Genomic DNA, 16585 nt, shown 5'->3' with positions numbered 1-16585 from the left:
AATATTTTCATTAATCGAGTATGGCGGACCAAGACTGCCAAAAACAAATACAGAAAAAACACGAATAAAAATGAGTCCATAAGTAAATTTATGTTCCAACAAATCATATTTTTTTTCATGAGAAAACCTATAAAATATGACTGAAATATACATTTATTTTGTCATTTTGACTTCAGTCTATTTATTTTATGATTTAATAAATTTCTTTCTTCGTTAATTTTGGAGCCTGTATTTATATGTGTGTTGTTTTACTTTCACATTGTCTGTTCTCCGAATTAGATGTTTCTGTATTTTCTTTTCGTCTGACATTCTATTCATTCATCTGTTTATTTATTGACTATCTTTAATCACTGTCACATTTATATCTTCATTATTTCCGAGCTTGGATTGCTATTTTTTCTGCATTACTGCGTCAATATGTAAATGAAGGGGGCAGGGTTGCAAGGGGGTCAGTTCCTCAAGTGAGCAGCATAAATCCAGGATCGACTACATGCGTCTGTTTCTCTTACAAGTGTTAATGACTGCAGTTTTGGTCCTCCACAGTCGAGAAACAGGAGTCACAGGAGTGCCATAAAAAATATGAATCTGTTGAAAAATAAGGAAATAAATGTGTGAATATAAACAGGAATAAATACATAAATAAATAAATCTATTAAAAAAACAAAGGAATAAATGTGCCAAAATAAAAATAAATAAAAGAATAAGTTTAAAAAAAAATGTGTTAAAGGAGAACTATGCAAGGTTTGCTTTAGCACTCCCCCTACTGGTCTCCTGTGATCACTGTCGTAAACGTTCTCCACATCACGCGTGTGATTACTCAAAATTAATCGAAGAAAAATTGTGCGATTAACAGTGATTAAGAAGTGTAATCGTTGCGCAGCACTACAATAAACGTGAATATAGCTACACACCTGGAAGTTAGCAAAAAGGGCAAAGTCAGCGTGCGCATGCACACACAGGCAAGATCCGTTTTCCCTGGAGTGAGCCAGACATGCAGGAAAGTCCATCAAAATTAAAGGTGCTGTAGGCAGGATTTTGCTAGTCAGTGCTAATTTTTCTGTGTTTTCTTTGGATTAAATGTTAGAGTATCCATTGATAATCCTTTAGGAGTGTAGCATAACTGCACTACCGCGAGGAAGCTGCATTTCCATCTGTCTCTGTTCTGAGCTGAAAAGGAATCTCCACAGCTCCAGGTATCTTTGACCAATCAGAAGAGCCCCTGAGGCTCTAACCGTGATTGGTCGAGGGGTGTTCGTCACATGTTCTTGTGGGAGGGGCTTAACTTGCGTAAGGGCGTGATGTCAGAGAAAACAGGACAGGATTGGCTGTGCTGGGTTTCAAATCGCCATCTTAGATGGGTCAAACCGTCTTGCTTAGGTAACCCTAAGCAAGATGGCGGGGATGCGGAATCCTGCCTACAGCACCTTTAAAAGGTACTTTGCATCCACTGCACCGTTGCACTACCGCCATCTCCTGGTCCTTATGTCAGGCCCGGAAGCTACTGTATTCAAATATCCTCTATCTCTTCCTCATTTAAATATTTTCTCAACCCTCCTCCTTCCATTCCTTCTCTCCTTAATCCTGCCATCATTTTTCTTCTTTCGGCCTCATATTTCCTGCAGTTCACTGACATGTTTTACTATTTCTGGTTCTTGGCGTTCATCACAAAAAGTCCTGTCCTCCACAAGCTCTCCTTTCTCCTTCCTAAATTTAACCAATTGCTTTAGTTTAAAGTCTTATATCATGATTATGATTCCTTAATCAAATTAAGACCAAATTTCCAGCATAATTTGTCCCGTGTATTAATACAGGGGTTGTGATAAGTTATGAGGAGATATAATTATTATTTTATAACTCATACAGATGAGTTATGTTGACATATGTAAATTTCCACCTCATTAAATTAAATTAAATTAAATTAAATTAAATTAAATTAAATTAAATTAAATTAAATTAAATTAAATTAAATTAAACAACCCATATCATCAAGTTAAAATACAATAACTCATTATGGGAATTAGAAATAACTTACTCAAAAAAGTGTTCCACACTGTAAGGATAACTTATTGTTATCCTTGTGTGGAACACTTACAGAGCATGTTCTTCTCAATTTGGAAAATATTGGCTCAGTGTGTATCTTCAAAATTAACAAACCAGACAATGAAAACATGAAAACAAAATGATTAAATACTTATGAGGTCCCACATGGCTCTTCTATTACAGCAGCAAATAAAACATCATTCTTCACATCTTCACATGTTTCAGCTATAACAGGGCATAACTTACGAAGAGGGTGGTTCTGTTTCTGATGTGAAAAATGGAGTGGAGGGTGATCTTTTTTCTTTGTTCCCATATTTTTAAAATTTATTAATTACAAGGAATAATGATAAAGGTACACCCTGATGTGATTTGTCCTGTCTGTTCAAAAGTACTGCATGTTGCACTGCTTCACAAGGCAAGGCTAATTTATTTCAAGAGCACCATTCAGACACAAGGCAGTTCACAAAGATATAAGTCGAATACACTGAAATAAAAATTTTAATAGGACTCAGATAATGAAATATGTAGTTAAACAATAACAAGCTGCTTCACCTTGTTTGCTTCTGACTTAGGGAATATTTCATAAAACTCTTTCCAAGAACCTCAGGGATCTGGATGTTTCAAATTCTACAAGTAAATCTGAGACACACTTAGGCCCGAGATCATTCAGAGCTTTACTGAACAGAGGTAAGATTTTGTCAATCAATCAAGACTCAAGTGGAATTGATTTAGCATTATTTTAAAAGATGGGTCTGGATCAGACAAATACTTACAAAACTATGCGAAGAAATTTTACAAATGGAAATTCCGTCATTGAAAGCTGTCCTGTTATGTATCAGTACAGATTCAGAATGAGTTGACAGCTTGTTTGCGCTGTGTGCTCATGCAGGACTGATAAATGGCCAGCAGAGGGCGCTGCAGTCAGGTATCAGGAGAAGGTTGCAGTACTTCCGCCGGTAGTGGTGCTTTGGGTAATAACTTTGGATCCGATGCGAACAGCCGGGTCGCCGCGTGCACAGCAGTTAAACCCGCGGAGATGGACGCCGCGACCTTTGTGGACCACAGCTACTTCAGCCGCGACTCGCCCGCCGCGCTGCGGCGCCGCGGACGGAAGGAACCGGCGGCCTCGCGGGGACGGAGGGTCCGGAGTCGGACTGTGCTGCAGCGGGTCAGCCAGTCCCCGGAGGACGTCCAGTTTTACACCGGGTGAGGACGCCCGGGCGCTAAATACGGACTAAATACGGACACACTCCTCAGAAGAACCCTGCTTATTTAATGTCTGCAGGACTGGAAGCTGAAGAAATTCAGAAAAAATAACTGCTGCACAGTTGAGAAGTAAATGTTCTCCAAGATTTAATTTAAACATCTGTTTTAGTTTCATAATAAAAGTTCTATTTAATGTTGTTTATTTAAGCTTTGATGTATACATTAATTTAAACCCTAATATGGTTGCAAAGTATCAGATAACATTTTCTGTTCTTATAAATTCCTATATTACTGTCATTAAAATATAGTTACAATAATAATAAACATTTAATTTTAGGGTTTTTTTGAGACTTTTTTGTACTTCATGAAGATTTGTATAAAGGGATTTTTGAGTAGATGAGAATAGAAATTCATTATCAGTCTCAGAGGGAAATTTTAGTGTGACTCAATACAGAATAAATAGAAAAGAAAGTTAAATATCAAGTGAGACAGGACGGCACAGAAAGGATGGAATTATCAGAAAACACATCAAACACAAAGTACAGATTGAAGGTACGTATTTAGTCTTATGTCAGCAGGAAGGAAGGATTTCTAGGAATGTTTTGACTGTTTGACTAAGATGAAATCCCACAGCAGTGTGTCTGCTGTTCTTCATGAACACTTGTGTTGCTCTATTCTTTTTAAATAATGTACTTCTGTAAACTTCACTCTGAAGGTTCACCTCCCTGGAGCATTTGCTGGCCTTCTGGAGTCTTATTGAACCAGCGACCTCCAGTCTTGATTGGCCTGAGGGTTCCAACTCCTGCAACGCCGCAGAGAAGAACCAAGAGGATCTGGACAGTCCGGCGGTTCGTTCAGGATCTGTCACGACAAACGCTCCTCCTCCAGGGACGAAGAAAACCCGCTCACCGCGTGCTTCTGTTTCTCCTCAGGACCTGACTCGGCTGGACGAGTTTCTGCTGTTCATGAGCTACCTGACGAGCGGCTGGAGCCTGACGGAGCTGTCGCAGCATTTCAAGACCCACATCGCCACCTTCACCAGAATCATCCTCACCTGGGCCAACTTCCTTTACGGCCTGCTGGGCTCCGTGCGCTCTTGGATGACGGCCGCGGAAGTCAAGGCTCATCTCCCGCGGGAGTTCATGGATTTCATCGACACCCAGGTGGTGATCGACTGTATCGAGCTGCACTGCGAAGCGCCTTCGCCTCGGTTCCATGGACAGGATCTCTGCCCGTCGCACCAGTCCTGCTGCACCCTCAGTGGGGTCGTCGGCATGGCTCCGCACGGCGCCGTGATGTTCGTGTCTGCGCTCGGCGGACCTTCTGCGAGTCCGAGAGAGATCTTCAGGCAGTCGGGCATCAGATCTCTGCTGTCCTCCGACATGGCGGTCATGGCTGACGAGCGCTTCCAGATAGAAGACCTCGTTCCTGGCCGGGTTCATCGTCTTCCTCCTGGAAGTGACTCCTTACAGAATGCTTCCAAGGGCCAGGCTGCTTTGAGAGTCCATGTGGAGGACTTATTTTCCACGCTCAGAGAAAACAAAGTGTTCAGCGGTAGCATTCCCCCGTCTGTGTGCGGGAGCCTCAACCAGCTGTTCACTGTTGCTTGTCTCCTCTGCAACTACCAGAGAGGACCTCTGGGAACGCCGTTCAAACAGGAAGACTGAGGATGGCGTGGCTGGTTTATCTGCGGCGCCAAAGCCACGGTTCACACCACAGGAAGATGAGAAGCCACCAGACGTTCAGCCACAGTTTGACTGAATGGATTTCAGATAGCTTTTGCTGATTTATCTGGAGATCCAGAGTGGAACACCTCAACGCCGCCGTGGTCTCATCGTCGTTTTGTAGAGAACAAAAAATGTTGGAAGCAGTAAATACTTTGAAGACGTGCAGAGGCGGGTGAGGTTTGAAAAAAAAAAATCAGCCATGTTCACCTTTGAGGCGTTTTTATATATCGAATACAGGTTCATCACTTCAGTTTCATAAAGAGGTTTAATCGTATTCAAAGAAACTCGTTTGACCCAAGTGCTGTGATAAAACATTTTTCAACCGCGAAACATCGTGTTCATTTTTGTCACTTCAATGAATGAATTGAATATATTTTACCAAGGTTACTGCATTCGTCTGGAGACTGGACTCAAAGTTCACAACCTGACGGCACATTGCAGATTCATTTTCTAAGAGTACAAAATGAGGCAGCTTCTCCAAAAGGAGCCAAAATTTTTAATGCTGCTGAACATCGGTGTGTTCAAATCCATGTCTGAAATATTCGTTTATGTACACTGCATCGAAAACACATTTTATATAAGAAATATGAAAAATAACTTTTCTCCACACTTTCATTAAAATCACCTGATCTGATTCAAGAGTAAACTTTGACCCAAACGCCTGGACTATTGCTTCACCCGGTGAAGGTCATGACTCCGTCTCGGCTCAGCCGGTGCTGTTTTGGTCCCGTCCAGGCACGAGCTTGACACACACACACCTCACTATGGGCAAGTCAGTTTACTGTGTTTAAATGGCTGAGAGAGTAAACTGATCCTCACAGGAAAGCAGTCAGACTTCTTCATTTGCTCCTCCTCCTCCTCCTTTGGCCTTTCGTGAGTTTAGTAGTTGGATCTCTGCAGAAAACCGTTGACCCAGATCTTTGTTTGCCTCCAGGAAACCGCAGAGTGTTGTTAGCTGCTCAGTGTCCTGATGGAGAAACAATAGCAGGAGTTAATAGATGTGCTCATTTTAATGCGAGTGTGTCTGGATTGCAGTGTGTTCCTTCTCACCGGTGCGTCTGCGTCTTCGTCCTCAGCAGGAGTGTGTAAGAACTCCTGCAGCAGCTCCTGCAGCAGCTCGGCTTCCCACTGCCGGACGGAATCGGCGCTGGGACTGGCTTCGCACATGGAATCCGCCTCTACTCCATCCCTGCAGTCCACACTGATCGAAAGATCGAGTTTTAACATCTAGAAGAAAGAAATGCACACGACAGCAGACCGTGAAAATAATAATGATACATTTTATTTCACAGCGCCTTTCTAGACACCCAAGGACGCTTTACAAAAGATTAAAACACATTATAAATAAAACAACAGAAAATATAACAGTGAATGAAAAGAAAGAGTGAGGTTACAGATGATAGGCCGATTGAAACAGGTGGGTTTTGAGTCTGGATTTGAACTGAGAGAGTCGATGCTCCGGATGTCAGGTGGGAGAGAGTTCAGAGTGAATGCTCTGCTCTCCATGGTGCTGAGGCGGGCGGAGGCCACAGAGAGGTGGAGAGAGGAGGAAGACCTGAGCTGAGTTCTGGACCAGTTGGAGCTTATGGAGGGATTTGTGGGGGACACCAGCGAGGAGTGAGTTGCAGTAGTCGAGGCGGGAGGTGACGAGGCTGTGGACCAGGACGGCAGTGGTCTGAGGGGTGAGGGAGGGGCGGAGGCGGTTTATATTGCGTAGGTGGAAGTATGCAGACCGAGAGATGTTATTAATGTGGGAGTGGAAGGAAAGTGAGCTGTCGAGGACGACACCCAGACTCTTAACCTGAGGGGAGGGGGACACTGGGGAGCTGTCGATGGTGAGGGAAAAGCTGTTACATTTGGAGAGTGAGGAGGAGTTCAGTTTTATCACTGTTTAATTTCAGGAAGTTTGTAGTGAACCAGGACTTGATTTCAGAGATGCAGTGGGTGAGGGAGGAGGGTGGAGGAGTGGAGTCAGGTTTAGAGAGATAGAGCTGGGTGTCATCCGCGTAGCAGTGAAAATTAATTCCAAATTTCCGGAAAATGTTGACGAGGGGAAGGAGGTATATGATGAAGAGGAGGGGCCCCAGGACGGAGCCCTGGGGCACACCAGAAGTGACGGGAGAGGGCTGAGAGGTGAAGGAGTTGAGCTGGATGAACTGAGTGCTGCAGTGAGGGAGGAGTGAAACCAGATAAGGGGGGTGAGTGATGCCAGTGGAGCAGGATGGAGGGAGAAACGGTGTGGAAGGCCGCACTCAGATGGAGGAGGATGAGGATGAAGATCAGACCGGACGGCAGCGTCGCTCACCACATCGATCTGTCTGGCTACGGTCTCCATCTGTGGGTTCTGGTTGACGAGCTGAAGCACAAAGCATTTCAGACTGCTCTGGAAGTCTCTCATCCAGTCATCGCTCATATGGAACTCTGATGAATGCATCAACTCGTTCCTGGATCGAATCACCTGGAGGGACACAGACATCCTGTGAAGATTCATTTCATTTCTGTGTGAAGCAAATGATGAGCCATTCCTGTTTTCTCTTTGTGGACCAAACAGATCGAGATGTTTACCTCTCTCACCACTTTGGGATCCACGAACCAGAAGCCTTTGCAGTTGCAGATGAGGTTGAGCAGAGCGGAGGTGTCGCACTGATCTGCCCTCTTGGAGAACTGACCTCGAGGCATGTAGGCCTGCAGACACACACCGAGGGCAGAGTTCACACCTGTCTCACCGCAGTGACACACTTCATCAGGACATTTCACTGTAATGTTCCGTCAACTTCCTGCAGAACGCACAGAGGCTTCTTGACTGTCGGGAGTTTCAATTCATAAAAATACACGTTGATTTTAAATTTATTTTCCAAACTGAAAAGCATACAAATATGAATGCATTTGTAATCACATCACAGTTTTCTGTCGCACAGTCACAGAACAAATTCTGCATATTATAAAACACTGATGGAACTAGAAAAAATGTGCAGTTCCTGAAGAAACTGCAAGTGTGAATGCTGAGCTGAAAATGCTAAACTGTAATGCAGAAGAAGTTCAAGAAGAAAGGTTAAAAAGGAAGTTGAAAAAGTTTTGAAAATAATTGAAAAAGGTTGAAAAAATTTGACAAAGTTTGAAAACACTGCAAAGATTTGAAAATAATTGAAAGAGTTGGAATACGCTGCAAAAAGTTGAAAAACATTGAAAAAGGTTGAAAACACTGCAAAAAGTTGAAAAAAAAAACCCAGAGGTGAAATTGAAAAAGATTTTCACACAGTCAGATTCAGAAGTCTTTCATGAATTTAATGGTGCAGGAATCATGTCTGTAGGATCATCCATTCAGCCACGGCGATGGTGCAAACATGAGTGAAGTTTTGGATTTGAGCGAGAAAATCTCTCTCCAAAATGCATTGGAGCGGATGGGAGAAAATTCTGCACTCTCCTCAAACAAATGCAGCTGGAGAGAGAACCATTTGAGATAGAGACAAAGTGACTCAATTGTACGGGTCATAACAAAATTGCCTACGTTTTGAGGGGTTATTGTGCAGATTGAGACAGAAATGTGGCCGTACGGATGAGAAAAGAATTTTATTTTTGGTCAAAATCGAGAGCTTCCCCCACTCTAACTGCCACTCTCCCACTCCAGCTTCTCCAATACACACCCATTGTAAACTCCGAATATGGCTGAAATTCTCTCCGTACTTGAAAGCTCACAGTTTAAATTTGGTAAAAGATCTGGACATGATATAACATACCTGAATAGAGGACAAAAATGCCTACATTTTGCAAGTAAAATGACTTGTCTACGTCAAAGTATGACAAAGTTGTAAGGGGTCAAAGTTGAAGGAGTTCAAAGGTCAATTGAAGGGTTTTCCCATCCACTTCCATGTTAAAAATAATTTTAAAAAGTTGAAATATTTCAAAAAGTTGAACAAAGTTGAACAAGTTTAAAAAGGTTGAAGAAAGGGTTTAAAAAGTTGAATATTTTAAAAGTTGAATGGTGAAAATCGGTTAAGATTTGAAGAAGTTATAAGGTTCCAAAGTTTGAAAAAAGCTCCATCTGTTAACATGGGGAAAAAAGTTGCACAAAAGTTGAAATATTTCAAAAAGTTTAAAAGATATTAAAAAGCCAGAACATAGCCGGAATGTCCTTAAAAAGCTGCACATTTTGATATCTGAATGGTTCAAATCGGACAAAATTTGTAGGAGGAGAAGCGTGCCAAAAAACGGCAGAAGAAGTCAGAAGAGGAATGTAATCGTGTGAATGCCTTCAGCATTCACACAATGACAGACAGTGTATTCAGATTTCTGATTCCACGCTGCTGTGTGGCAGCATTACTTTACTAAACCACCTGAAGAAAGGATGCTGATGAGTTCTGCTGAGGAAAGGAGTTTCTGCTGGTGTGAACACGAGTGTGAACTGAATAACGAGCGCTCCCCTGAAAACACACCTGAAGAGACAAATACAACTAGAAAAATTTGCAGTTCCTGAAGAAACTGCAAGTGTGAATGCTGAGCTGAAAATGCTAAACTGTAATGCAGAAGAAGTTCAAGAAGAAAGGTTGAAAAGGAAGTTGAAAAATTTTGACAAAGCTTGAAAACGCTGCAAAAAGTTGAAAAACCTTGAAAAAGGTGAAAAGGCTGCAAAAAGTTGAAATATGTTGAAAAAGGTTGACAACGTTTGAAAACGCTGCAAAAGTTAAAAAAGGTTGAAAACACTGCAAAAAAGTTGTAAGAGGTTGAAAAAGTTTGAGAACGCTGCAAAAGTTGAAAAAAGTTGAAAAAGTTTGAAAAATGCTGCAAAAACTTGAAAAAGGTTGAAAACGCTGCACAAAGTTGAAAAAGGTTGAAAAAGTTTAAAAACACTGTAAAAAGTTGACAAAAGTTGAAAACGCTGCAAAAAGTTGAAAAAGGTTGAAAAAGTTTAAAGGGACTTAAGGCAAGATTTGTGAAAAACTACACATGCATTTCCACTTTATTCAATGCTAATGGGTCGTGAAGCATTAAAACCTAAAATAACAGGCCAATCCACGTATCTGTCTGTTGCCTTATACAGGCTGTGTGCCAAATAATTTGTTGCTGTTCGGGGTCCGAATTTCCCACGCAATCGTGGGGATGTGACGTAAATTGACGCTGTATGCGCGCTGCCGACAGCTCTGGAACAGGAAGAACATGGCCGCCATGGACACGGACTCAAACACTGCTGGGATCAGGGGCGGGCAGTGTTGCCAACTTGGTGACTTTCTCGCTAAATCTGGCGACTTTCCAAAGCCTCTTTTCGACTTTTTTTGTCAAAAGTAACTAGCGACAAATTTAGCGGCTTTTTCTGGTGCTCTGGAGACGTGACAGGACGTCTCCGCTGTTCTCAGCAAGCAGCAGGTGCTGCGTGAGCCTCTCCCCCATCCCAAAGCACTCACAGGCGGCCAGTCTCAGCAGCGCTCCCTGCTGAGTTGGGGCCGATTGGGTAAACGGCGCGGAGCTGCTCCACGGCGGCGACGGGAGAGCTCCAGCAGCCGCAGCCTGCTTCACGCGCCTCCGTGGTTATGCGGCGGGTCCCCGCGCGCTCTGCGGCCGGCACAGAGTGCGTCTCCGCCCGGGAGCGGAGATCCGGAGCTGCCGCGCCGCGGCTTGCTCCACGGAGGCGCGTGAAGCAGGCCGCGGCTTCCACGGGCCGAGTGGAGCTGCCCCACGGAGGCTGACGGGAGAGCTCCGGATCTCTGCTCCCGGGCGGAGACGCGTTCCGTGCCGGCCGCGGAGCGCGCAGGGACCCGCCGCATAAACACGGAGGCGGAGAGGAGCTCCGCGACGGATTTAAAAATGAATCGTTAGATTAATCAATGCATCGAAGAACTATTTCCTAGATTAATCGATTACAAAAGTAATCGTTTAACGCAGCCCTATTATCAGCGTTATCTCGTGAGTCAAAAAAATAAATAAAAAAAAATAAAAATATGACCGAAGCAGGGCAGGCACCCGAATAAATATTGGATATGCGTTTGATTCATGGAGGGAACTTCAGCTGCATTTGGGAGTGAAAATGGATGCTTACAAAAATCACATAATATGCGCTGTGGTCCTGCAGTAATCCGCGACGTAGTAAACAGCAGGAGCATCCCTGGTGCAGCGCTGTGAAGCCGGACATTCTGTAAAATGTTTGTGCGCGCTCCCGTGCCGCCTTGGCTGGTGGCTGCAGTTCCCCGCAACACCTATCGCGGCAGCACTGAGGTAAATTTTGAAAAGTTGCCTTAAGTCCCTTTAAAAACACTGTAAAAAGTTGACAAAACTTGAAAACACCGCAAAAAGTTGAAAAAGGTTGGAAAAGTTTGAAAAGGCTCCAAAAACTTGAAAAAGGTTGAAAACGTTTGAAAACACTGCAAAAAGTTTAAAAAGGTTGAAAAAGTGTGAAAACGCTGCAAAAAGTTTAAAAAGGTTGAAAAAGTGTGAAAACGCTGCAAAAAGTTGAAAAAGGTTGAAAAAGTTTGAAAACACTGTAAACAGTTGAAAAAAGTTGAAAAAGGTTGAAAAAGGTTGAAAACACTGTAAAAAGTTGAAAAAAGTTTGAAAGAAGCTGCAAAAACTTGAAAAAGGTTGAAAACGTTTAAAAACACTGTAAAAAGTTGAAAAAGTCAAAAACGCTGCAAAAAGGTGAAAAACATTTATAAAGGTTGAAAAAGTTTTAAAACGCTGCAAAAAGTTGAAAAATGTTGAAAAAGTTTGAAAACGCTGCAAAAAATTGAAAAACATTGAAAAAGGTTGAAAACACTGCAAAAAGTTGAAAAGATTTCAAAAAGGTTGAAAAAGTTTGAAAACACTGCAAAAAGTTGAAAAACGCAGCAAAAACTTGAAAAAAGTTGAAAAAGGTTGAAAAAGTTTGAAAACGTTGCAAAAAGTTTAAAAAACTTTAAGAATGTTGAAGAAGCAGTAGAGTCAGTGTCAGAGTAACAGAGGATCAATAGAGCTCCCGTCTTAATGGAAAAATCCAGACTAATCAAGCAGCAGTCAGCACAACAGGTGTGTCTGTTGCTATGGTGACCAGCTGCACAGCAGCCATGACAGTGAACCAGCAGTTCTTATGGAGTGCGCATGGTTGAGAAAATGTCATTCCTCGAGAACCCAGAGGTGACATTGAAAAAGATTTTTTCACAATCAGATTCAGAAGTCTTTCATGAATTCAATGGTGCAGGAATCATGTCTGTAGGATCATCCATTCAGCCACGGCGATGGTGCGAACATAAGTGAAGTTTTGGATTTGAGCTAGAAAATCTCTCTCCAAAATGCATTGGAGTGGATGGGAGAAAATCCTGCGCTCTCCTCACAGAAATGCCTCTGGAGAGAGAACCGTTTGAGATAGAGACAAAGTGACTCAATTGTACGGGTCACAAGAAAAATGGCTATGTTTAGAGAGGTAATTGTGTAGATTGAGCTAGAAATGTGGCCAGGGGGACGAGAAAAGAATTATTTTTTTGGTTTAAATCCAGAGCCTCCCGCACTCTAAATTCCTTTCTCCCACTCTAGCTTTTCCAATACACACCCATTGTAAACTCCAAAAACGGCTGAAATGCTCTCCGTACTTGAAGGCTCACAGTTTGAATTTGGTAAAAGATCTGGACATGATATAACACACCTGAATAGAGGACAGAAATGCCTACATTTTGCAAGTAAAATGACGTGTCTACGTCAAAGTATGACAAAGTTGTAAGGGGTCAAAGTTGAAGGAGTTTAAAGGTCAGTTGAAGGGTTTTCCCATTGACTTCAATGTTAAAAATAATTTTAAAAAGTTGAAATATTTTAAAAAGTTGAACAAAGTTGAAAAAGTTGAAAAAGGTTGAAGAAAGGGTTTAAAAAGTTCAATATTTTAAAAGTTGAATGGTTAAAATCGGTTAAGATTTGAAGAAGTTATAAGGTTCCAAAGTTTGAAAAAATCTCCATCCGTTAACATGGGGACAAAAGTTGCACAAAAGTTGAAATATTTCAGAAAGTTTAAGAGATGTTAAAAAGCCAGAACATAGCCGGAATGTCCTTAAAAAGCTGCACATTTTGATATCTGAATGGTTCAAATCGGACAAAATTTGTAGGAGGAGAAGCGTGCCAAAAAACGGCTTAAGAAGTCAGAAGAGGAATGTAATCGTGTGAATGCCTCAGGCATTCACACAACTAGAAAAAAAAATTTGCAGTTCCTGAAGAAACTGCAAGTGTGAATGCTGAGCTGAAAATGTTAAACTGTAATGCAGAAAAACTGAATAAGAAAAGGTGAAAAAACCTGAAATAAAGTTGAAAAAGGTTGAAAAAATGTTAAAACACGGCAAGAAGTCGAAAAAGGTTGAAAAAGGTTGAAAAACACTGCAAAAAGTTGAAAAAGGCTGAAAACACTGCAAAAAGTTAAAAAATGTTGAAAACGTTTGAAAACACTGCAAAAAGTTGAAAAAGTTTAAAAAAAGGTTGAAAAAACTGCAAAAGTTGAAAAATGTTGAAAAAGTTTGAAAACACTGCAAAAAGTTGAAACGGGTTGAAAAAAGTTGAAAAAGGTTGAAAACACTGCAAAAAGTTGAAAAGGGTTGAAAAAAGTTGAAAAAGGTTGAAAACACTGCAAAACATTTAAAAACGTTGAAATACCTTGAAGAAGCAGTGGAGTCAGTGTCAGAGTAACAGAGGATCAATAGAGCTCCAGTCTTAATGGAAAAATCCAGACTAATCAAGCAGCAGTCAGCACAACAGGTGTGTCTGTTGCAATGGAGACCAGCTGCACAGCAGCCATGACAGTGAATCAGCACTTTTTAATGGAGTGCGCATGGTTGAGAAAATGTCGTGCCTGGAGAACCCAGAGGTGAAATTGAAAAAGATTTTCACACAGTCAGATTCAGAAGCCTTTCATGAATTTAATGGTGCAGGAATCATGTCTGTAGGATCATCCATTCAGCCACGGCGATTGTGCGAACACGAGTGAAGTTTTGGATTCAGGCGTCTCCAAAATGCATTGGAGCGGATGGGAGAAAATTCTGCACTCTCCTCAAACAAATGCCTCTGGAGAGAGAACGGTTTGAGATAGAGACAAAGTGACTCAATTGTACGGGTCACAAGAAAAATTCCTACGTTTTGAGGGGTTATTGTGCAGATTGAGCCAGAAATGTGGCCGTATGGACGAGAAAAGAATTTTTTTTTGGGTTAAAATTCAGAGCCTCCCGCACTCTAACTGCCACTCTCCCACTCCAGCTTCTCCAATACACACCCATTATAAACTCCAAAAATGGCTAAAATTCTCTCCATACTTGAAGGGTCACAGCTGAATTTTGGTGAAAGATTTTGCAATGATATTACATAGCTAAATAGAGGACAAAAATGCCTACGTTTTAAAGCTAAAATGACTTGTCTATGTGAAAGTATGACAAAGTTGTAAGGTTTCAAATTAAAGGAGTTGAAAGGTCAGTTGAAGGGTTTTCCCATTGACTTCAATGTTAAAAATAATTTTAAAATGTTGAAATATTTCAAAAAGTTGAACAAAGTTGAAAAAGTTTAAAAAGGTTGAAGAAAGAGTTTAAAAAGTTGAATATTTTAAAAGTTGAATGGTTAAAATCGGTTAAGATTTGAGGAAGTTATAAGGTTCCAAAGTTTGAAAAAATCTCCATCCGTTAACATGGGGAAAAAAGTTGCACAAAAGTTGAAATATTTCAAAAAGTTTAAAAGATATTAAAAAGCTAGAACATAGCAGGAATGTCCTTAAAAAGCTGCACATTTTGATATCTGAATGGTTCAAATCGGACAAAATTTGTAGGAGGAGAAGCGTGCCAAAAAATGGCGGAAGAAGTCAGAAGAGGAATGTAATCGTGTGAATGCCTTCAGCATTCACACAATTTGCAAGTGTGAATGCTGAGCTGAAAATGTTAAACTGTAATGCAGAAAAAGCTCAATAAGCAAAGTTGAAAAACCCTGAAATAAAGTATAAAAAGTTTGAAAAAATATGAAAACACTGCAAAAAGTGGAAAAAGGTTGAAAAAGGTTGACAACGTTTGAAAATGCTGCAAAAAGTTGAAAAAGGTTGAAAAGTATTGAAAACACTGCAAGAAGTTGAATAAGGTTAAAAAAGTCTGAAAACACTGCAAAAAGTTGAAAAATATTGAGAAAGGTTGAAAACACTGCAAAAACTTGAAAAAGGTTGAAGAAGATTGAAAACACTGTAAAAAAGTTGAAAAAGTTTCAAAAAGTGTGAAAACACTGCAAAAAGTTGAAATTGGTTGAAAGAGTTTGAAAACACTGCAAAAAGTTGAAAAAGGTTGAAAAACGTTGAAAACACTGCAACAAGTTGAAAAAGTTTTAAAAAAAGTTCGAAAACACTGCAAAAAGTTGAATACGGTTGAAAAATGTTGAAACAGATGCAAAAACTTGAAAAAAGTTGAAAACAGTTGAAAGAGGTTGAAAACACTGCAAAAAGCTGAAAAAGTTTGAAAAAGTTTCAAAAAGTTTGAAAACACTGCAACAAGTTGAAAAGGGTTGAAAAATGTTGAATACACTGCAAAAAGTTGGAAAAGGTTGAAAAAGTTTGAAAACACTGTAAAAAGTTGAAAAAGGTTGAAAAAGTTTGAAAACACTGGAAAAAGTTGAAAAAGGTTGAAAAAGGTTGAAAACACTGTAAAATGTTTAAAAAGGTTGAAAAAGTTTGAAAACACTGCAAAAAGTTGAAAAAAGTTGAAAAAGGTTGAAAAGGGTTGAAAAAGGTAGAAGAAGTAGGAGAGTCAGTGTCAGAGTAACAGAGGATCAATAGAGCTCCAGTCTCAATGGAAAAATCCAGACTAATCAAGCAGCAGTCAGCACAACAGGTGTGTCTGTTGCAATGGAGACCAGCTGCACAGCAGCCATGACAGTGAATCAGCACTTTTTAATGGAGTGCGCATGGTTGAAAAAATGGCGTTTCTCGGGGACCGAGATGTGAAATTGAAAACGATTTTCATACAGTCAGATTCAGAAGCCTTTCATGAATGTAATGGTGCAGGAATCATGTCTGTAGGATCATCCATTCAGCCACGGCGATTGTGCGAACACGAGTGAAGTTTTGGATTCAGGGGTCTCGAAAAAGCATTGGAGCGGATGGGAGAAAATTCTGCGCCATCCTCAAACAAATGCCTCTGGAGAGAGAACGGTTTGAGATAGAGACAAAGTGACTCAATTGTACGGGTCACAAGAAAAATTCCTACGTTTCGAGGGGTTATTGTGCAGATTGAGCCAGAAATGTGGCCGTACGGACGAGAAAATAATTTTTTTTTTGGTTAAAATTCAGAGCTTCCCCCACTCTAAATTCGAATGTCCCACTCTAGCTTTTCCAATACACACCCATTGTAAACTCCAAAAACGGCTGAAATGCTCTCCGTACTTGAAGGCTCACAGTTTAAATTTGGTAGAAGATCTTGAAATGATATTACATACCTGAATAGAGGATAAAAATGCCTACGTTTTAAATGTAAAATGACTTGTCTACGTCAAAGTATGACAAAGGAGTAAGGGTTCAAAGTTGAAGGAGTTGAACTGTCAGTCGAAGGGTTTTCCCATCCACTTCAATGTTAAAAATAATTTCAAAAAGTTGAAATATTTCAAAAAGTTGAACAAAGTTGAAAAAGTTTAAAAAGGTTGAAGAAAGGGTT

General features: G+C 40.9%; 2 protein-coding genes across 2 annotated transcripts; one reads left to right on the top strand and one right to left on the bottom strand.

Moving 5' to 3' along the window:
* The first annotated feature begins 3017 nt into the window (after window positions 1–3017).
* On the top strand, window positions 3018–5935 carry LOC115405472 (uncharacterized). Its single transcript, XM_030115060.1, has 3 exons — window positions 3018–3246; window positions 3962–4094; window positions 4179–5935. Exons 1-3 carry the CDS (start codon window positions 3077–3079, stop codon window positions 4911–4913), a joined length of 1038 nt encoding a protein of 345 aa, XP_029970920.1. The 5' UTR covers window positions 3018–3076; the 3' UTR covers window positions 4914–5935.
* LOC115405473 (uncharacterized protein CXorf38 homolog) lies at window positions 5727–7693 on the bottom strand. Its single transcript, XM_030115061.1, has 4 exons — window positions 7539–7693; window positions 7279–7431; window positions 6024–6200; window positions 5727–5940 (listed from the first exon to the last, which is right to left on the bottom strand). The coding sequence occupies exons 1-4, from the start codon at window positions 7650–7652 to the stop codon at window positions 5803–5805; spliced, it is 582 nt and encodes a 193-aa protein (XP_029970921.1). The 5' UTR covers window positions 7653–7693; the 3' UTR covers window positions 5727–5802.
* Window positions 7694–16585: the final 8892 nt, after the last annotated feature.

This window comes from Salarias fasciatus, chromosome 18, assembly GCF_902148845.1.
Source record: "Salarias fasciatus chromosome 18, fSalaFa1.1, whole genome shotgun sequence".
NCBI classification, from domain to species: domain Eukaryota; kingdom Metazoa; phylum Chordata; class Actinopteri; order Blenniiformes; family Blenniidae; genus Salarias; species Salarias fasciatus.
Note: the sequence above shows the minus strand (reverse complement) of the source record. Positions and strands in the feature narration are given on the sequence as shown.